The sequence below is a fragment of the Budorcas taxicolor genome, chromosome 14 (genome assembly GCF_023091745.1).
Source record: "Budorcas taxicolor isolate Tak-1 chromosome 14, Takin1.1, whole genome shotgun sequence".
NCBI lineage: Eukaryota > Metazoa > Chordata > Mammalia > Artiodactyla > Bovidae > Budorcas > Budorcas taxicolor.
The window spans coordinates 89,183,210-89,206,232 of record NC_068923.1 but is presented as its reverse complement, the minus strand read 5'-3'; the positions used below and the strand labels follow the sequence as shown (position 1 = coordinate 89,206,232).

Sequence of the window (23,023 nt, the reverse complement as noted above, 5' to 3'; positions counted from 1 at the left end):
CATTATCGAATATAGCAAGATCCTTTCCCAACCTTTCTTATTCCATATTTGAATCTTGTATCCTGCAGTGAAAACTCTGGTTCCCAACAAAACCAATAATCTTCTGAAATTTTTAAGTGCATCTTGTAATGGTTGGATATATTTCCCAGTTTTTTTTCCTTCGCAGAATGTACCTTGACTAGACAGTCCCTCACATTTTTCATATAACAGGTGTATAATACGGTCCTAGCTAGATTTTCACTGACGAAGTTGGGTGGGTGAAGAGGTGAAGAATGAATGGTGCACTTGGTAGGAACCTGGGAAAGGCAAGAGCAGAACATTAATGATGAATGGAATGTTTTTCTAACTGGTCTTTATTATTATTATTATTGTTTAATAGGTTGTTAAAAACAACTTGAATCCTGTTTGGAAGCCTTTTAAGATCTCTCTTAACTCTCTGTGCTATGGAGATATGGATAAAACTATTAAGGTAATTTGAAATTATATATATATTATGTACACACATACACACTCACTGCTTTTATAAATTAATTCATTGGCTAGTACTTAAAGAAAGTAAATGATGTAAGTTTGAATTTTATTTATATTTAGGAATGCTAAAATAGAAATGTTTCTGATAAGCAGTCAGTCTAAAGGAGCAGAGACATTTTAGTGATCTGTTGACCTGTTGAATGCTTAATCAAACATTGTGGGTTTTACTTTATTCTTCATTTTTAAAAATAAAATATTTAAGTCTTCCCTACTTTTTAATAAGAGTCTTCTGCTCTGTGAATAGAAACAGTTAACTGCACTCTTTGGCTTTGGTGTGTCCCTTGCAATAAAAATAGGTATTACTTCAACTGAGAACCCAGAGCTTCCTTCTGCCTTCAGCGCAGAGCACAATAGTGGTGACATTTCCCGTCACTGATTTTCAGTTCAGTTCAGTCGCTCAGTCATGTCTGACTCTTTGCGACCCCATGGACTGCAGCATGCCAGGCCTCCCTGTCCATCACCAACTCCCGGAGCTCAGAGGAAGGTATAATTTATTACATTTGGATGGCTTTAGTTTTAGAGTTTTTAAAGGAAGGCAAAGTAGACGCAGGGAGCTGCAGCAGATAGCTAAGAATTTTTTTTAATGTTTTCACGTATAGCCAATATAGATATATTATTTTAAAGACACTTTTATATCAGTCACTTCTTTACGTAAGATTCCCTATAGGAGCCTTTTCATGTATTGCAGAGGTCAGCAAACTGGGGTGAGTTTTTTGTTTATTTTTTTTTTTCTTTTGATAATTAGTATAGTGAAAGCAGGCAAGGTGATGAAGGGATCTGAGTCAAACCACAGTCCAAGACTTGACTTAGACCTTTAACCAGCTAAGGGATCTTGAACAGGTTTTCTAACTTCCTTACTTAACTTCCTTACTTATATAATGGAGAACATAATGTCTACATAGCAAAATAAAATCAAGAATAAATTAATGTATGTGAAAAGTTTCATAAACTGTTAAACACAGTAGAGATGCTATTATTATTGAAAACCATTTCATTTCTTAGATCCATAAATTTTTTCCTCATTTTTCAGAGAACTTTAAAGATCAATATGATTTGTGTGATATTTCAAACAGCAGTGAAAATTTTGGTACAAAATAAATAGAAAAGTAGCCTTGCACATTACTTTGGTCAACTAGAAAAAATGCGCAGCGTGAGAGTTTTGAGTCAAGTTTTATTGGGGACAATCTGAGGGCTGCAGAGACAGCACCTCGGAGAGCTCTGAGAAACTGTTCCAGAGAGGCAGGGGAAAGGTCAGTGTTTACAGGTTTTCCCTAAAGGTTTCTACGAGTCTTGTGAAGCTTCTGCTAGTCATGAGAAACCATCGTGACCGTGAAGGATTTTAGTGCTTTTCTAGATATGCGGAAATGCAAGAATTGGCTTCATAAAATCAGCTCCTGCGAATATTTAACTGTCTGAAGACCTGTCCTGCCAGTTTTTCCCTGAACGCAGAGTGCCTCACTTCTGCTCTCCACCCTGAACTCCTTCAGGGGCCACTGAAGGTCTGCAGCTGCAGCGTCACTTGATTTAATCCCTGTAGAGGTGATGGCAAGCCCCCACGGAGAGGGCCAATCTGTAGTTGACACTTTTTACTGTTATATTAAATCTAGACCTTTTGCTTTTCACATTAAAAGTAATAAGTTAAGGCTTCCTTAGATCTAAGAAGTAAGAAAGGCTAGAAAAAAAATGCTTAAACTGTTTGATTGTTTGTAATAATATATTAACAATGAAACAATATTTCTTAAACTTCTTTTTTTTGTGCACAGTGTCATGCTCACAGGGCTATTTTGTTATAGTAAGTAAACCGATTTTTTGAGCTTTCTCTGATGAATGTCTTCATTCTTAAAAGATTCTCCACTTGTTTTCACTATACGCCGATTGGTTCGCCACCTCATCTCTGTCTTTCTTTCTTTAGTTCTGTATTTCTTTGCAGTCATCAGAGAGTCATCCATCACTGATTCTCTTGGTGTTTGGAAATTGCTTAGAGGTGTAGTAAAGAGTTATAGAGCAGAAAATAGAGTCAGAATCATTGGTCATTTCTTTGCTGCAGTGTGAATGTCCCAGTGTTGCCATTCTAGCATGGATTATTATTTTCATAAGATTGTGCGAATAAGAAAAATAACCATGCATGTCTAAACAGAGAATGCATTAGTGAATGTAGTATTGTGTGATGTGTGCAGTCTTTTGCATATATACATATGCACATATGTATATATGTGTACATTTCAGGTTCACAGACTACTGAAGCTGTTGTTTAAAACAGCTAATAGTACTGGTTTTCGAATTTTTGAGAAGGGAAATTAAATGACATAAATCGTTACACCTTTTGCCTCAAACTGTATCTGAACACATGTCAGCATAATAAACGTCACATCTTCCTTTAACATCTAACATTTGTCTTTAATGGGACAACAGTGAACTTTTCTTACAAGTTTATTATAGTGAGTTATCAGGAATTACATTTTAAAAATGTTTTTGCATTCCCAGAAGTTTTGGACAGTCTAAACATGAACTGTTTTAGCTCTTCCGTAAGTTTTGTTTAATAAAATCTTGGTCTTATCAAAGCCTGATCTTGTTGTCTTTAGGTATAAATTGGAGTTTCCTGAATGCAAATCTAAAATGCAATGTTCTGTTTTCTGTAATTTAAAAAAAAAAAACCTTAAAAATAAAATTATTAAAATATTATTTTAACTTTAATTTTAATTCCTCTAGAAAATTATTGATGTCATTAATTTTCTGTCAGATAAAGGGCTTTTGGTTTAAAAATTGAGTATAAAAAAATAAAAATGAGTGTCAGATATATAGATCAAGAGTTACTGACTGAAGTGCTGGAAACAAATAAAAGCACTTACTGTTACTCAGAATTGCCATTCTAGACCTAGTTTGTTTTCATTTATTGATTGTTTGATTTTTAGTCTTGAAAAATAATGAAAATATATGGAATGAAAGACTTCCTATTTTGATAAGCACTCAACTCACTTTTCATAGAACTGAGGAAAAAAAATCACTTTGCTTGGTGAATATATATAAATCCTGAGTGTTTTAGCTTGATGGTTAATATGACTTGGTAAAGGATTATAGCATAGGGTAAATGCAAATTGCTTTTCAATTATAGGCCTTTTATCTTAAATCATAGGTTCTAGAAGTATTCAAAAGTTTCCTTGGCACAGATTTACTTTGTCGGTTACCACACAAGATAGGTCCTCTTCTAAGACCATTAAATTCTTCTGTCTGCCTGGCATCCTCAGCAGATGCTGTGTGCAGTGCATGTAATGGATGTTTGCAGGAAGAAATGTTTGTAATTATAAAGCAGTGTAAAAACTTAAGTTCTTTATGATCACAGTGAACACTTCCGCTTGCTAAGAGTTCACACCACGTTAATTTTCTCACTGCAATGATTACTCTGATATTCTTGTGAATATTTACTCTTTGACAGCATCTGCCAACATGGAAATCAGATACTCTCAGCTCTATTCCATGTGTTTTAAGAAATAGTGAACATTTAATGGAAGCCATAGCTCAGACTGGACTTGGCCTTGTCTTACATGGAAACAGCATTGTGATGACCCAGTGTAGACACTTCCTTAGTGGGCTAAATACTGTTTTCCTGGAATTTTCCTTTTCATTGTGGGAGTTGTGATCCTCAGACTGATGGAAATCCAACTTCATTGAATCTAATTTCTAAAAGAAGCCAAGCCTCACCAGATTTCAGCTAATGAAATACATTTTCCATAGTTATAAATCATCTAGAATTTAATTATACGATTTTTAGCTGCCTAAAATACTGACTTCCTTTCTTCCTTCAGATAGATAATGGCTTTTAGCCACTGTAAAATAGCAAAGTGAAAAGTGGATGAGAGAGAAGGTCTAATTCCATTTCGATTTTATTAGAACTTGTAAAGGGCATATACAAGAACTGGAAACTGCTCAACATGGAATTTCAACAGTATTTGTGTTTTTCATGTGCCTGCAATCTGTCTTAGAATCTTATCCCAAGAATAGCCAGGGCTTGAAAGGGTTTCAGTATTATTCCTCTAGGAACTTGGTTCCTGCTTCTCCAAGTAGGACTGTGTATTAAACATTTTCACTTATTTTAATTAAAAGTGCACTTCTTGGTAAGTCCCATTTATTGCAACCAGTTCTTTTAAACAAAGTTATATTGATTTTTATATATTTTTATTATGCTTCCTTATAGGTAGAGTGTTATGATTATGACAATGATGGGTCACATGATCTCATTGGAACATTTCAAACCACAATGACAAAACTGAAAGAAGCCTCCAGAAACTCACCTGTAAGTTGCACCTTTGTTATTTGTGTATACCTTATATTTGGCCCTGTATTTGTTGCTTCATTTTTTCCTCTTGAAATAGCAAATAGCTTTCCTTGCTTTTACTCTATAATATGTAGTATTCTGAAATCTGTGAATTTTGTTTAGGTAGTCAGATGATTCAAAATTCTTACTTAGGGTGAGTTTACATTTACGTTTAGAAGTTTGGTTTCCTTTCACTATGGACAAATATATGTGGTTTGATTGAAAAGCCTTCGTTTTAAAGATCTTGGCATTTCATTGGCCACAATAATTAATATCTACATGAGACAAATACCAAGGCTTAAATTGTGGACATTTATTCTCCTTTTGGATACTTTAGAAATTGGCTTTTACCTTCTGTCCCTCTTTGATGTGTCCTTGCCCAAAGGAAGGATAAAAGCATAGTTATGCTACTTCAAATTATGGAGTATTAAGTTGCCATCTAATGGAGTGATTTTGTTAGGATCATTTGTTTGCCTTAATTGCACTCAGTTTGTTAGTTAGTATCCCCACATATTTCTAAGATTGCTTCTGAAACTTTCCTGTCTCTATGGCAAAGTGTCTAAAAACTATTCCAGAGTGTTTTTTATATAAAACTTATAAACTGCTTCCCTCTTACTTAACTTTCTAGTTTGAATGAAATAAGTTAATTCTCTTTTTAGCTTACCTAGAATATGCTCTTATATAGCATTTGCTTTTGAAAATCCAAACATGAAGTTTAAAAGGTAAGAGATTATGGTCAGAATGGAAGGTCTCTTTTTTTACCAAGTTATGTAAGTGAAGTGACCCAAAAGAAGATACTGATAGTTTTAGATCAAAAATACTAGATGAATAAATAAAACTTGATAGCTTTTTGATTGACATAATTGGGAGAAATGAGCTTTGAGCTAACAGAGTGGGACTAGAATTCTCAGTAGGTCATACAGAGATCTCTAGTCTTATCTCTACGGGCTTGCCAGGTGGCTCAGTGGTAAGGAATCCGCCTGCCAGTGCCGAAGATGTGGATTTGATCCCAGGGTCAGGAAGATCCCCTGGAGTAAGAAATGGCAACCCACTCCAGTGTTCTTGTCTGGAGAATCCCATGGACAGAGGGGCCTGGTGGGCTACAGTCCATGGGGCCGTAACGAGTCAGACACGACTGAGTGACTGAGCATAGTGACTGTCCTTACCCCCTGGTCACAAAGCCCAGGTCCTTGCATAGCAGAAGTGCTTGTGTGAAGTAAGAAGGGCTTTTCCAATCACACCTAATGGTTCAAATGCAAAGGTTGAATTAACAGTTTAAATTAAAACAACAGTAAAATTCAGCTGTAAATATTCTGCGGAAAGATATATATGTTTATTTTTAAGGGCAGAAACAATGGAAAACTGTGACAATCTGAACATTTCTGTAAAGCAAGCTTCCTAAAAGAACTAAATATGAGGAGCGATGTGTATCGTCGTTTCTCTGGTTTCAGTTTGTTGTTATTTTGCAGAACCAGTAAATGACCTGCTTTTAGAAGAGAATGAACCAGAAACTAACCGCGTAATACTTTACAGAGCACGTAGGTGGTGGTGGTTTAGTCGCTAAGTTGTGTCTGACTCTTGCGACCCCATGAATCGTAACTCGCCAGGCTCCTCTGTCCAGGAGATGTTCCAGGCAAGAATCCTGGAGCAAGTTGCCCTTCCCTTCTCCAGGGGATCTTCCTGACCCAGGAATCGAACCCGGGTCTCCTGCACTGCAGGCAGGTGATTTACCAACCGAGCTATGAGGGAAGCCTCTTCAGTTCCGAAAAGGGGACATTAATCCTATCTTGCAAGGTTGTTGGCAGAATTACATGAGATAATTGATGGAATAATAAAGTGTTCGGGGTCTAGGAACTCACTCCTTTGGTGCAGTTGAGGAGAGGATGCCAGTCTTAGCATGTGGAACTCTCCTAAATCCAGCTAACTTGGTCCTTCCCTCCCCCATGATAGAATGTGGCTTTTAATACTCATTAAAAGTTTCAGTGACAAGGTTTATCCACTCACTCATCAAAGGCAGGACTCTATCTTATCAACTCTTTGTTCAGTACCTAGAACGTGCTTGTTGCTTGGGTGGATACTGTAAAAATGTGGATAAATGAAGTGAAGTAATGTAGCCTTTCTGTTTAGGGCATTTCTGCATCTCTAATATTCAGTAATTAGTGTGTATGATAATGACTGAAACTCTGGCAGGATCCTGAACCATCAAGAGATTTTTTTATTTTAACATCATTTTGTTTGGTATCATTGTTTCAAAGGTATTTTTAAATGTTTGATTCTTAGAAAATTAGTAATGCCTCTGGCTAAAGTATGTAAGTTGCTTTCTGTTGACCAGAAGAGGTGACTTATCCAGTATTCACTGAGTGTCTCTTATTACTAGGCAAGACAGTGAGAATTTCAGGGTATAACTTGGAAGTGACTGTACCCTAGCTATGAAAAAAATTACTGAAATGAAACAGTTGAGATTAATGCCAAGTATGTAAGTTTTATGTAGCTGTGGAAGCTTAATGAGAGAGATGGCGATCAGAGGAGAATAGAACAAGAGTTGATGCTACGGAGCAGGATGACTTGAGCCAAGCTTCCAGAGGCATAGTGGGTAGGAGTTGGAAGGGAAGATGGTCTGTTTGTGGGAAGAAGACATTAGATCTGTTTCTATGCATATTCCCAGTGGAAAGGGATGATCTTTGCTGCGTATTTTACCATGGAGTTGGGCTTCATATATTTCTGTTTTCTGATGGTTGTTTTTTTTTTCTTTTCTAAGCAGTGTGTTTTTGTGCTTTGTGTGGGTGACAGCTAAAAATAATATTTCGTTTCTTTTGTTATAAAGAAGAAAGATGATTACTTGGAGCATTTAGAAGGAAATGATCTACAAAGGAAACATTTATACTTAGAAACTATTTTAAACGGTACAAAGTTTTAGAAGTGCTTTTAGGAAATGTGACTGATAAATATTTCATATATATAATATAGTGTGCAATCATTTCACAGTTGTATTTTGTAACAGACTTATATCAGTAGATGGTTTGATTCTAAGAGAAAAAAGTCATTCACTTAAATTTACATGAGCACTTTCTAATATCACTAATAATATTGAACATTTTGCCTTTTCTTCCTGTAGGTTGAATTTGAATGCATAAATGAAAAAAAGAGGCAAAAGAAGAAAAGCTACAAGAATTCAGGGGTTATCAGTGTGAAGCAGTGTGAGGTCGGTTGCTCTTGACAGCTTATAGTGTAATGAGATCACATTTTAAGTTCTTCTGTGAATATAGTATATATCACTCAAGCACTTTGAACAGTTGAAAATTACATGAGCATCCGGGCCCCTTTAGAGGAGAAAATAGGAAATAGTAGAGAAATCTTTCAAGTAACTTTGCTTCCAAGGTTTGACAGCTCTCTAACAAAGGACAAATTAAAGTTTCCCATTATCTTAGGAAATACCAGGCTCCATTGGTGTTTTTCTGGTGCATCAGTGGAAGTGACTTAACTCAGTGCAGCAGTCCTGGTTATAATTTCAAGATGAGATGTTATGAGTGAAGGGGAAAAATCGAAGAGATTTCTTAAATGAGTGGGAGTTTTTGCTTTTGTTTTTAAACGTATTAAAGTCTCAACATATTAAACTCATTACTAGTTTCTGAAAACCAGTGCATTTCATCTTTGGCTATTGATATTCTAATCTTAACATGCTATAATTATCTTGAATCTTTCAGATTCATGACATGTAGGGGTAGGTTGCTTTAAATTCAAATGTAGGGGTGGGTTCTATGTATTTATATCTTGTGCTGTTCAGTTTATAAATGATTAAAAATGAATGCCAGGGAGCTCTTTGCTTCTCTTAAAAAAGTAGGAAAGTTTTAATTTTGTTTACTATTTATTTCTAGATTACAGTGGAATGTACATTCCTCGACTATATCATGGGAGGCTGCCAGCTGAATTTTACTGTGAGTAACACGCTGGATTTTTCACAGTAGACTGTAGTGTGTGGCTTTTTCCTTCTATTTTACAGTGTTCTTTCTTTTACTGCCAAACTGACTTTGTGATGAAATGTACACAATCTGTTGAATAGGGTCTCTGCAGAGAGTTTGTCTAGGTTCATCCAGAAGCTTTTGGCCTTGTCGATAATACCTTTTCCACCTGCAAAAAAGCATGTGTGTATAAATCAGTGATTATCCTGCAGTAATTTAATTAACAAAAAACATTAATCAAACGTACCAAAAAGTCCGCTATGTCTAAAGTCATAGATATAATAATCTATGATTTAAGACATCTAGAAAATTAGGAATAGCAGGTTGCTTCAGGCTGAGGCTGTAATTGTTTAATTGTCGTGAAAATACCTGTTGGCTCATGGCCTTGTTGGCAAATCCGAGCAGCGGGCTCAGGGATGAGTGTTGCTGTGTCAGCAGTCAGTGTGTGTTTCCTGGACATCAAGCGAGGATGTCCCTGCCTTCCCCTTAGTAAGGACCGCAATTGTTATTTGGCAGGTGGGAGTGGACTTCACTGGCTCCAATGGTGATCCGCGTTCTCCCAACTCCCTTCACTACATCAGCCCCAACGGTGTTAATGAGTATTTGACTGCAATCTGGTCTGTGGGGCTGGTCATTCAAGACTACGATGCGTGAGTACGACTCCAGTGCACATCTCCCCAGAAACGGCAGTGTCTGTGCCTTCTGCTGGTCCTCTGATGTAGTTGATGGGATAACGGTGCTGGGGAGAAGTAACTTTCTCCTTAAAATTTCTCGTCTTATCTTTTCTATTTTTCCCTTTGTGAACAGTCAGTGTTTACCTTTGACCTCTAATCTCTGGCTGTGATTAGTTATAACGTATTATGTGTAGAGTCCTTCTCTAACAGCTGACTGTTGGCAAGGCTTTTGTTTCTTTGATCTGGTTTTCTTGGGGCTTACTCATTAGGGATAAGTTATTTCTGTGGTTGAAGTCCAGAAGACACATTTTGTAAACACTCATAGACACTAGTTTTTAATATGTCTATTTTCTAGGCAGTTGTTGTCAAATTAGTTTCTTAATGGTGATTTTCAACAAGTGCTATAGGATAATTTGATATAATTGCTATGAAATATTTTGAATTGATTCTCAATGGATAGATTTTGAATAGATTAAAGTAGGTCCTTCTGAAGGTGTACTAAACAATAGAAAAAAATCCACATTATTAATTTTTTGTTCTGTATCTGTTAGGGTACAGTTTACATTTTCACTTGTTTTTGTCTATCATTTTATGATAAAAGTCCAACATATTGATGGGGTTTTTCATTACTCTATTATGCCATTTAGATGAAATTCTTAGACAAACAAATTTAAGGCAAGGGTAGCAGTTCCAATACCAGCCTAATAGAATTTAAGACAAAACTCATTAAATGCAATTTAAAAATTACTTTATAGATACTTTGTTATATAATCCAAAATAAAAATATAAGCATGGATATGGTTAGTAATAGAGTATCAATGTATTTCAATCAAAAATGGCTAGAAATATGATAAAAGTTTCAAAGAAACACAGTTGTAATGGGACTTAGATTAAAAAAGTAGTAAATTTACAGGGTTACTTTTTCAGAGTGCTTCCTGGAAGTTAAAAGAAAAAGTTAACTAAAAAAAGCTTACCACATGAAAATTGAAAAAACTCTTACGTAGTTCTTAGATCAAAGAGGAAATCAAAGTGTAAAAGCAGACTGTCTAGAAATAAAGGGTGTTGAGAAGACTATACGTGGTCTCCAGCAACTTAGCTCCCCAGCCCACAGCAGTGAAAGCATCAAGTCCTAAATGCTGGACCACCAGGGAACTCCTTTTCTTTCATTTTTTTCAAGCATCTCCAGGGACTTGAACGTAGGCCCTCCGGTTAAAAGTCTGATTACTCTACCAACTGAGGTACCCAGGCAGTACCCAGGCATCTTTAAAAAGGAAGATTTCTGACACTTTTATTTTTAAAAAAGAATTGAATATAAATGGACTAGCTTTTCAACAAAGTAAAATTCAAGGATAGAAAGAAAAATATACATACAGTAATAGTAGGAGATTCCATATACATGTTAGCTGTTATATGTCAAGGAAAATTTTAAATCCTTTCTATATGATATTCATCTAATCCTCATGCTTGGTTCTGAGATAGGTGGTATCATCATCTTCATTTTACAGATGAGAAGCCTGAGGCAGGAAGGCTAAAGTCACGTGTCCAGGGTCCCTCAGCGGGTAACGGCAGACACAGAACCACACCTGGGCTGTCTGGCTCCGGAGACTTGTCCTCACCACTCTGCTGTGCTCTGCTTCCTCCAAACACACAAAGTGATGACTTACACACACGAAGTTAATAAATTAAATGACAAGATGATTCTTTGCAAGTTCAACAAAATTTAAGAGAATCTTTCGTGATACTGATCCCCAAGAAAAAGAGAAAATGTGTAGAATATTAGTAATGAGACAGAGATCATAAGCATAAATTCAGAAGAAAAATCATTAAACATTGTATGTTAATGTTTGGTAAAATGTTATACTATTTCAGTGAAAAAATCTAGGTTGAAGGATGATTCGTTTAGAAAGCTACAAATTACCAAACTTGGCTCAAAGAGGCAGAGAACCTCATCAGACCAGGAACTGGTCAAAGAGCTCTTCTCACAAAGGCACCAGCCAAGACAGCTTCATACATAAATGAGAAATGAATTCAAACCTGAGAGAATCAAGGGAAAAATATTAGAAAGTAGTGAAAATTCAAAAGGTGGTGACATACAACATAAAATAAAAAATCAGCAATTTTTCATGAACCAGCAAAAACCAATTGAAGAAACTATAGTGAATAAAAGATCACAGTTCATAACGCAATAAAAAATTAGAATAAATTTAGGCAAAGGTCTAGGATATTTAGTGAGAGAAAACTACAGAATTATACCCAAGGGCAAAGAAGGAAAGATACGTCACGATTCTAGATAGGCAGATGTCACAATGATGAAAATATAACGTTTCTCTCTGGATTAGTCAGTTTTAATCAAAATTCCAATGGAACCTTGACAAAATGATTCTTATAATTTTCTAGAGGGTAAAATGAATCAGAATAGCCAAGTTTTTCAGGGGAAAAAAAAAGGGAAATTTGTGGTTGCAGATATTAAAACTTGATATGTATATCAAGTATATATATATGACTTATTTCCCTAGTGGTTCAAATGGTAAAGAATCTGCCCACAATGTGGGAGACCCAGGTTTGATCCCTGAGTCAGGAAGATCCCCTGGAGAAGGGAATGGCACCCCACTCTAGTACTCTTGCCTGGAAAATTCCATGGACGGAGGAGCCTGGTGGGCTCCAGTCCATGGGGTTGCAGAGAGTTGGACATGACTGAGCGACTTCACTTTCACTTTTACTTACCCACTCCATAGCTATTCACTCTCGTATTCTTGCCTGGAGAATTCCATGGACAGCGGAGCCTGGCACTACAGTCCATGGGGTCACAGAGTCAGATGTGATTGAGTGACTAACACTTTCACTTTGGGCTTCTTTGGTGGCTCAGCTGTAAAGAATCCACCTGCAATGCGGGAGACGTGGGTTCCATCCCTGGGTGGGGAGATCCCCTGGAGGAGGGCGTGGCAACCCAATCCAGTATTCCGGCCTGGAGAATCCCATGGACAGAGGAGCCTGGCGGACTACAGTCCATGGGGTCACAGAGTCAGACGTGATTGAGCGACTAAGCACGGCACAGCAACATTATAAATGTTCCGTGTGTGCAATATGAAGTATACGTTAAGAGCATGGAACTACTACATGACCAGTAGAAACACACAGTCTTGAAACAGACCCAAGAATGTCTGTGAATTTAAGTATATGATAGAGATGGCATTTTGAGGGTTGTAACAACTGTCAAACTTAACATGAACTGGATTTGAATCCCTGACTTGTGCTTGTATATGTTAGGATACTTGTACAGACTATGGACAGAACTGCTGAAATAGATACCCCAGCACACCGTGATTTTGACAAAATAGAGATTTGTATCTCGTTCCTCTTGCACGTCTAGAGAGGGCCGTGATGCCCCAGACCGTCCGCCCTGGATCCGAGTTCTCGTCCTCTCCAGCCAGTGGGAGGAGGACAAAGGGACTGAGGAGGTGTGTGCTTTCCCCGAGGGTGCGATTCAGAAGTGGCTGCAAACCCCTCCTCTCACACATCCGGCCAGAACCTCGCCCCTGACCACTGCCAGCCCAGAGAGTCTGGGGTCGGGCAAATGTCACCAGGGGCCCAGGGGATCCAGGGCTAAAGGGGGAGAGGTGGAACCTGGTGGATCCTCGTGAGCAGGATCCACGTGCCACTCCCGATGAATTACACGTTTAATATCAAGATCAAGGCTTGGAAGTTCTGAGAGAACATATATGTGAATTGTCTATAATATTGCAGTGAGGACAGCCTTTAAGCAAGACCGAGAAGGCAACACTCATGGAAGAAGTTTTGAGTGTTCACAGTCATTAACGTTAATAACTAGGAAAGGGAAGCTCTTTTAAAGTTAAAGGCAGACTGTCAACTGGGAAAAAACATTGTGCTATCGGTGACACAGGCTCTATCCTCAGCACAAAAAGAACCATTGAGAATTAATATAAAAAGGAATCCCGCTAGAAGAAATGGTAATATCATCATTACAGGGTTCTGCTAGGGCAGGCCACTGGTGTCTGTCCGTTGGGGGAGAATCTCCATACAGTGGAACGCCTGGCAGCCACTCTCATGATGTTGTATATTCTGTCCAAATTATCTCTAAACCCTTGGGCCAAATATTCATACATTTTGCTGCAGAAATGGAGAGTTGTATGATGTATAGCATTTGTACCATATTTCTGTGGCCAAACGTACGATATCTTATTCATATTAAGTGGTATAAATACAGGCTAAAAATAACCTCTTGTCAGTTGAGGTCACGTTTTGCTGCCAAATGATTATTTTTTGTAGACAAATGAAAAACTTGTGCTTTTTAAAGCTTTATTAATTTATTTACATATTTATTTAGTGAAATGATTAACGATACATAAGTAGAGGTGTGTTAAGTGTTAGTTGCTCAGTTGTGTCCGACTCTTTGCCACCCCATGGACAGTAGCCCGCCAGGCTCCTCTGTCCATGGAATTTTCCAGGCAAGAGTACTGGAGTGGATCGCCATTTCGTCCTCTAGAGGATCTTCCCCACCCAGTGATGGAACCCAGGTCTCCTGCATTGCAGGCAGATTCTTTACTGTCTGAGTCATAAAGTCCATATTAATAAATACATATAGAAAGACTTTAAATTCCTTCAATGCACAGAAAAATATTTAAGAAGGGAGTTTCCAAATATTAACGTTAATTCTAGTCTTTGTTTTATTTTTATATTTTTCTAAGATTTTGAATGTTTTAAAAGTAAGCTCATATTGTCTTATTATGAGTAAAGATACAAATGACCTTTTGCTTTTTTCAAATTTTCATTTTAGTGATAAGATGTTTCCAGCTTTTGGCTTTGGAGCGCAGGTCCCACCTCAGTGGCAGGTAGGAAGAACTCTTATTGTGAAGGTTTGCCTCCTAGCAAAGCAAAACAAGCCTCATGAGTCCTTCTTTCATCTTTTGACAGGTTTCTCATGAATTTCCAATAAACTTTAATCCATCCAATCCCTACTGTAATGGTAAGTTAAAAAGCAACATGAATTTTTAAACTGAAAGCCTTGCTCAGTCTTTGTCAGTTGTTTTTTCTCTATGATTGAAAGCTACTCAGATTTCCTTTCTAGGTTTCTTTTTGTGACATATTGAATTTCCTATCATGTAAAGTAGAATTTTACACCAAGTTGGTGGTTAATGTGGTAAGAAGGCAAATCAGAATGATAATGATGAAGACTGCAGGCTAAATTCTTCTACCTTAAGAGGTCTAATAGAATAAAAGATTTCTCAGTCTTGATGGTAGATCAATAAGAGTAATCATTTTATATTCAGATATAAGTTGATTTAAAAATAAATCTTCAATAAAATGAATCATTTAATATGCAGGTGTTTTCCTCAGATTAACAGTTAACTTTCTATGAAGAAAGTGTCCAGCATCTAATTACTTGTTACACAGGTTCTGTAAGGAGGTGGAGGTAGGCTAAAGAAACACAGAATTAAGCTCCAGGAGTAGCTTTCCTTTGTGTAGAAAACAGGCACAAATATTGCTGTCATTCCACTTTTCTGTTTATTCCTCAAATATCCCAGTGCCTCTTCCTTTTCACCATATTGCTACTGCTGCTGCTAAGTCGCTTCAGTCGTGTCTGACTCTGTGCGACCCCATAGATGGCAGCCAACCAGGCTCCTCCATCCCTGGGATTCTCCAGGCAAGACTACTGGAGTCGGTTGTCATTTCTTTCTCCATTTTACCATATTGAGCAATGCCAAATCTCCCACAAAATTAAGATAAAACTGAACAGTTTGGAGGAGGGAAAGAGGTAGGGGCAGAGGCATAAAAGTGTAGACCCTATGCTAATTTTCTGCAAAGGGTCCTTTAACCGTTGCAAGATACATAGATTTCTAATAGAAGAGGATGTCCTTCCCTCCTCTTCTTAAATGATATTCATAAAGTAGAAGAGCATGAATATTTTGTTGGGAGTGGTTTGTATTAGGATTTTCTCCTTTTTTGCAAAACTCTTTTCTCATACTAATTCAGTGTTCACGTTCAGCGGCTGTGGTTGTGACCTTTCATATCCCTAGCCATATGAAACTGGGGATATTTTTCTTTTTTTTTGGATTTGGCAATGATTTATTGGATATGATACCAAAAGCACAGGCAACAAAAGAAAAAGTAGATACATTAGACTAATTAAAATTTAAAACTTCTGTAAATCAAAGGACACTGTCAAAAGAGTGCAAAGTCAGCCCATAGAATGGGCATGGGCACTTCATACCCACAATAAATAGCCATTATTTCTTTTTTTTTTTTAGTAATTTTTTCTTTTTAAAAAATGTGCTTCATGCTTATGATGAAATTGGAACAGTTTTTAGAATTTGTTGTAATTAGATTTTATGTTTTGCAAGTAAATATGGATGACAGATCATGGGATGATTCGTTTTAGAAGTTCATCCGCTCTGAGTAATAAGAGCCCGTCTGCGGGCTGTCACAAAGTGCAGCTTTTCTGCTTTCGGTTTAGTCTGGACAAAAGAAAGAATCGTTTTGGTTTCAGACAAAGGAAATGTCACACAGAAAACAATACAACTTTATTTTAAGACAAGGAAGTTTAATCCCCTTCTCTTAATTAGTCACTGAATTTAGTTGCCCATAAAAAAACATGTCTCAGTTGTTCCTTTAATGCAATGGAAAGATACTAGCATAATTCAGTTTTAGTTGAGGAACTGAAGGCTGTTGATATTTATGAAAACATTTAATAGCTTCGTATACCTTATTGAAAAGCAAGCTAGATGACAGAAATGGAAGAAAATATTACTGTTGCTTTGGTTATGGGTTCAATTTTTCTATAGCGTATATCATTACAGAAAGATCCTGCTGCTGGCTTATGTTAATATTATTTTTGTTACTACTGGACTGACTAACCACTAGTTACAGCCTCACCTTATGCATATAAAATCATCTCTATGTACGAATTAGTTACATTTTCAAAGGTAGTTCATAAGACCACTTATTCTTAAATTCAAAGTGCCTGAGGAGTTTATTGGCTCTCAAATTCTAAGTGGAGAGAGTTGATCTTGTTAAGCTTTTAAACCAAATATACACTGCTCCTCTTTATTAATCTATGTTCTATGGGAAATTTTAAAAGCAGGACACTTGTTTTGGTTGATGTTAAAAAGTCTTTTAAGATTTTCTTGATATTCTCAGCAAAGGACTGTGGGGGAGTTTCTATAGGCTTTCTATGCCCCTACCTACATCCCAGACACTCTGTTGTGTATTAAGGGCAGATTCCTCAGCAGTGCCTTAATCAGGGATGCTGTTCAGCTCTTGATAAGCTGTGCTGCAGGAATCAACAGTCTCCAAGTCTCAGTAATTTGTAATGACAGTGATCTGTCTCGCTCACTTGACAAATCACTCGACTCTTGGCTAGACCGCTGCACTCGCCTGTTCCTTCTCCTTCTGGGCCTCAGGCAGTCTGGAATACGCTGTTCCCATAGCAGGGGGGGAAAGCAAGAGAGCTGGCAAAAACCGGCAGCGATTCTTGAAACATCTGCTTAGACTTGGCTGTCGTGTCTGTTCACTTGCATTGGGTGAAGCTACGCCGCAGGCCTAAGCTGCAGCCCACAAACACACGCTCGAGTGTTTCTGCAGCAAAATGTGATTAACAACCCGGAAGTGAATACTTGCAATTAGTACAGTCTACTATACCATGCTTAATCTGTAAGTTATCGAATAAACCCTTGGCTAGAATTGGCATTAAGTTTATAGCTATCTGACATTTTTTTAGAACCTCTGGTCATATATGCAGAGGTTCCCATTTTTATCAGTTACTATTTCTTAACTTGGCATCAGTGGTATTTTGCAGCATCTTTTGCATGATTCTTTTTCCATCAGAGTCTCATTCTCAAAACATATCAAAATTAAACAGTGTAACAACCCTACTGAAGACTAATGAATAATTTGGCTGAGGTGAAAGCAAATGCCTTCTACTGGGGGAGAGTAAAGTTTATAGGTTTTTTCTGTGTGTGTGATGGAGCATCGCTATGGAGCTTTGTAATATATACCTTAGAGAGCTCCTAAATATGGAACTTTTGACTCTTTAAAGCACTGTATGTTAGTATATAAATTAAACCAGCCACTATGGTGAATAGTAGACAAATAAATTGTGCTTGAGAATTTTTAATCCTGCTTTTTTTTTTAATCTAGGAGTCCAAGGCATTATAGAGGCATATCGGGCCTGCCTTCCTCAGATAAGACTCTATGGACCGACTAATTTTTCTCCAATCATAAATCACGTGGCCAGGTTTGCTGCTGCAGCCACACAGCAACGGACAGCTTCTGTGAGTGCGCTGTTGCCAGGGGGCAGGGAGGACGTGGGTGGGTAGTTGCTTCCAGTGCCATTTTCCTGTTTATTTGGTCTGTCGAGAGGCAAACACAGGGCATGAAGCAATGATGTGTCCTCCTTGGGTTGGGAGTAACATCTGTTAAATTGGTGAGCATTGAAAACAAGAGAACAGCAAAACAACCTTTATACTTAATGAGTTTGTTCTCTATCTTTTGAAATAATTTTCCTGGGTAGGTTCTGAAAAAAAAAATTTTTTTGAGGAGATTTAGCAAGTTAAGGCTTGAGGAAACTTACCACTTCAGTTGCTGTTGCAAAATGCCTGTTCGACCCTGGAGAACGAACCTCATTCAGCTTCAGTATCTTCAGAAATAAGGCAGGGATAACTGCCTCATACAGTTATTGAAAGAGTGTGAGGAGATAAACCATAAACACTCAGCACATAATAGCTACTATTATAATTCTTCTTTCCATTCCAGACATAAATGACCCAAAAGATGGAGTCACAACTTTATGTCACATTTTATCACTCTCTCAAATGATTTAGCAGAGATGGAAGGATTGAGAGAAAGATTCCCCTCTGCCCCTCCCTGAACCATATCCATTTATTCAAAAGTGTATTTTAGCTTGATAAACAATTCTGCTTCCATATTTGATCTTTTAAGAATGTAGTTGTTGCCAGTTGCTCCCTTGACAGGTACTTTCACATATCCAATCCTCCAGTTCAATCATAATGTTTCTGTGCTAACTTTCATCTTGCTTCTGTGTATTTTTGCCAATCTTCTGTGGTCTGTTGCACTTTTAATTAACCTACAGTTTTTTTATTGTTAATTTCCTTGTCATCAGAGAATCTTAGAAGATTTCATATAGATGGTATCCTGGGTAGAGACTGACAAGGAAAATGAGCGACGAAATGACTCATCAGGCGGGAGATGTCATTAACGGTTGCTTTTATTCTTGGGGAGCTCAGCTTGCTCAGCGGACATTATTGTCTTTTTTTGGCAGCAATATTTTGTGCTCTTGATCATTACCGATGGCGTGATCACAGACCTCGATGAGACCAGACAGGCGATTGTTAACGCTGCCAAGCTGCCTATGTCCATCATCATTGTTGGGGTTGGAGGCGCGGACTTTGGCGCCATGGAGTTCCTAGATGGTGACGGCGGAAGCCTCCGCTCCCCAACCGGCGAAGTAGCCGTCAGGGATATTGTCCAGTTTGTGCCTTTCAGGCAGTTCCAGAACGTGAGTACCACGCCTCCCTGCCCCTCACGTGCTCCAAGGCTTTTGAACAGAGACTCTGCCTGTTCATAGCTGGGCAGTTAAGAGTAGATGTTTGGAGTTGCCATGCATATATGCTGAGTTGTGTCTCACTCTTGGCAGCCCCATGGTCTGCAGCTCACCAGGCTCTTCTGTCCATGAGATTCTTCAGGCAAGAAGACTGGAGTGGGTTGCCTTTTCCTCCTCCAGGGGATCTTCCTGACCCAGGGATCAAACCCAGGTCTCCTGCAGATTCTTCAACACTGACCTAGTAGAGTGTGTGAATTTTCCATTTGAAGAACCTTGATTAGATTTGGCTTTTTTGTTTCAGGTTGTATTGTGTGCCTCTTATAGTCCTTTTGATAAAGTATTTAAAATGATGTTGTTGTGACTGCTGTTTTAAAATATATTTTATCTTTACAAATGTAACAAGAGAAAAACTATGTAAGTATATGATGAATTTACCAAACTAGAAGTTGATTCGATGAAAAACCTCTGAGGAGATTGTTTTACCCAGATTACTCTAGTGTAGCATCTTGTAAAACTATGGTCCAGAATCATAGCCAGGATATTGACGTTGATACAATCAAGGTCCATCACAGCAGGCTTCCTCATGTAGCCCTTTTACAATCACACCACTTCCCAGCCACCTTCACTCCCTCCTTAACCCCTGGCAACCACCAGTCTGGCTTTATTTCTATGTTTTTGCCATTTCAAGAATGTTATATAAATGAAATCGCATAGTATATAACCTCAACATTGGCATTGTTTCACTCAGCTTAATTCTCTTAAGACTCTTTGCACTTGTTGAATATATTCCTTTTTTATTGCTGAGTAGTACTCTGTGGTATGGGTATACCAGTTTAACCATTCACCCATTAAAGGACATCTTCAGTTGTTTCCAGTTGTCATCTGTCAAACACAAAGCTGCTATAAACATTCATGTACAGGTTGTTGTGTGCACATAAGTTTTTATTTTTCTGGGATAAATACCCATAAGTTCAGTTGCTGAGTTGTATGATTGTTGCATTTTAGTCATTAAAGAAACTTCTGAACTTTTCTGGCATAATTATGTCCTTTCACACTCCCACCAGCCACGATGTGCATGGGAATGGATGGAGGGGAATGAGGCGGGTGTGTATGCAGAAGGTGGCAATGTTAGGGATCTTTGTGATAATGAAGCTGTTCTCTATCTTGATTGTGATGGTGGTTATACTGATAGACCCTGATGATAAAATGACATATAACTGTGTACACACAGACTGGTGAAATCTGAATATGACAAAAATGTCATATAATGTAAATCATGTCATTTACATAATTATGTAAAATTATGTCATAGCTTTACATTCCCACCAGCCAGTGTATGAGTGGGAGTGGGTGGAGGGGAATGAGGTGGGTGTATATTAAAAAAGGTGGCAGTGTTAGGGATCTTTGTGATGGTGAAACTGTTCTGTATCTTGATTGTGATGGTGGTTATACAGATATGCTGCTGCTGCTAAGTCGCTTCAGTCGTGTCTGACTCTGTGCGACCCCATAGACGGCAGCCCACCAGGCGCCCCCATCCCTGGGATTCTCCAGGCAAGAACACTGGAGTGGTTTGCCATTTCTTTCTCCAGTGCAGGAAAGTGAAAAGTGAAAGTGAAGTCGTGTCCGACTCTTAGCGACCGCATGGACTGCAGCCTACCAGGCTTCTCTGTCCATGGGATTTTCCAGGCAAGAGTACTGGAGTGGGGTCCCTTGCCTTCTCCCTATACAGATATACCCCCATGATAAAATCACATGTGACTGTATACACACAGGCACATACACACACACACAAATGAGCACATGTGAAATTGGTGAAATCTGAATAAGTTCTGAGAACCGTACCTAGTTTTGTTATTGTACTATAGTTATATAAGATGCTACCTTTGGAGGAAACTGGGTAATGGGTACATGGGACCTCTCTGCACTGTTTGTAATTATTTCAAAATAAAAAGTAAAAAAAAATTAATACCCAGAGAATGAAAGATCCACATTTAAAAGTTGAAAAGCAAAAGAACCAACATCATTAAATGCCAAAATGCAGGCACCAAAAAAGGACTTGTTAAACGTGAGCATACTAAAGCATTCCTGAGTAACGGTTTGTTGTGTTTTTGTGGCCTATTCTCGAGACAAGATACAAGTCTAGAAATTGGAAACTAACTGCTTTTTCCTGGTGGGTGAGGAACTCTTAGTCTTTTATTAAAATCCCAGTTAAAAACTTGGTTGGTAATAAAATTGCTTTGATTTTATCTGTTCACAGGCTCCAAAAGAAGCACTTGCTCAGAGCGTCCTGGCGGAGGTGCCCCAGCAGGTGGTGGGCTACTTCAACACATACAAACTCCTTCCTCCCAAGAACCCAGCTACGAAATGAGAGGCGCACTGGTCGTCCGAGCGGAATTCTTCGTGCTGTGTGGAGCAACAGATTTCTCTTCATCCCAAATCGTGAATCTATCATTTTACACCCTTCTCACAAACCCTACGATTTACGATGCAAACCTAGCTCTATGGAGTATGTCTATTTAAAGCAGTCTTTTTATACTTTTTTTGAAGGAAAGTGCTAACTTAGTCTTTGCCCAATCAACTCAGTGATTGCCAGTGATTTACAGTAATTGTGGTGAGGCCGTTTGGATTAGAAACCGGTGTGAGAAAAGGACACGTTCTTGTGGTTGCTTACTTTCATATGATGAAAATGCTATTTTTGAATGTTTGTCAATAGAAAGAATGGGAAATTGTTGGAACGATGCGATTTGCAGGTTGCTGTGCTTTGCTCTAGGCGATGTATGTCTTAGAAGCCGATGTCCACACGAGATGGCCAGAGTTTCTTAAATTAGGTGATACTGCATTTGTATCTAGAACGATATTTTGTGCTTTTCCGTGGGATAAAACTACCTTCACTTGCGCTTGAGTTTGGCTGCAACTTAGACATGCACAGTTCAAAACAGAATGCATCCTCATAAGACTTCATGAAAGGTCCCAAATTAGAAAGGAAGACACATACATATTCAGTTCTTAAAGCTGTAAAATCAACAAGTAAAAGGAGCTTCCTGTAAGCCATTTTATTTGCCTTCCTAGATCTTTCATTTTCACTATTTAATACTGTAATCATGGTCAGATTTGACCTTTTCATTGATTGTACATGACACTCGGGATTCTGTACGTGCATTAATGATAGCTTGTCCTAGACTCAGCATTATTAGATGATTTCAACTGGAGTTTGTTAAAATGGGTAGGACTGGGTTTGTCCAGGAAAGCTATAAGGACCAAACACATAAGGGGAAATTCGGAATTCCACTTTCTGTTAGTTAATGAAAGACTTTACTTATTAAAAAAGGCAAGCTTTATATTTTCCTTGCAAAGGTCGCATACATTGATTTCTACATTTATATAGATTCATTTAGATATTTTCTCCTTTTTTTGTTAAAGTGATTTTTTACTCTGATTTTTTAAAACTCATGATAATGGTTATTAATCAAAATCCTATTTTACATTTTAATAACATGCTGCTTCCTAAGCCCAGAATGTATGGTATTAAGTAAAAAACCTATTATAACTTAAAAAAAAAAAATCCAACTGCTGCATAGGATAGAGTGAACTTTCCATGCTTTTTTTTTTTTTTAGTATTTTTTTTTTCCTGATGTTTACACTTTGGAATATAATCCTTAGTAAACATTACCTTTTCAGAATAGATTAAGGTTTTACTGAGGATCTGTGTGCCAGGTACTATGCATGTCCGTGTGCTGGCAGTCATGAAGTAACATCTGGTTACTGAGGATTGCATGTCGGTCACGGATCCCTAAGTGGATGCATGCTGTGCTGTGCTGACATGCCTTCCAGGCTTACTGAAAATGCGCCGCTGCGCGGGTCCTTTGTCCCCTGAAATATTTGAAGGAAGCGAGCCCTCAGCCATGAACAGCTTTTGGCTTCTTGGAAGCTGCTCATTGCCCAGGTCAGGCTGAGAGGGCGTCTGCTGACC

General features: G+C 38.0%; 1 protein-coding gene across 1 annotated transcript in view; it reads left to right on the top strand.

Moving 5' to 3' along the window:
* Nucleotides 1-21,616, top strand: part of CPNE3 (copine 3) — a 44,850-nt gene extending 23,234 nt beyond the window's left edge. The window contains exons 7-16 of the mRNA XM_052651454.1: nucleotides 380-469; nucleotides 4,724-4,822; nucleotides 7,959-8,045; nucleotides 8,719-8,778; nucleotides 9,319-9,452; nucleotides 14,272-14,326; nucleotides 14,409-14,460; nucleotides 17,631-17,764; nucleotides 18,772-19,008; nucleotides 21,311-21,616. Of these exons, the coding sequence (XP_052507414.1) occupies nucleotides 380-469; nucleotides 4,724-4,822; nucleotides 7,959-8,045; nucleotides 8,719-8,778; nucleotides 9,319-9,452; nucleotides 14,272-14,326; nucleotides 14,409-14,460; nucleotides 17,631-17,764; nucleotides 18,772-19,008; nucleotides 21,311-21,421 (1,059 nt within the window). The 3' untranslated portion in view covers nucleotides 21,422-21,616. The remainder of the gene's footprint in view (nucleotides 1-379; nucleotides 470-4,723; nucleotides 4,823-7,958; nucleotides 8,046-8,718; nucleotides 8,779-9,318; nucleotides 9,453-14,271; nucleotides 14,327-14,408; nucleotides 14,461-17,630; nucleotides 17,765-18,771; nucleotides 19,009-21,310) is intronic.
* Nucleotides 21,617-23,023: the final 1,407 nt, after the last annotated feature.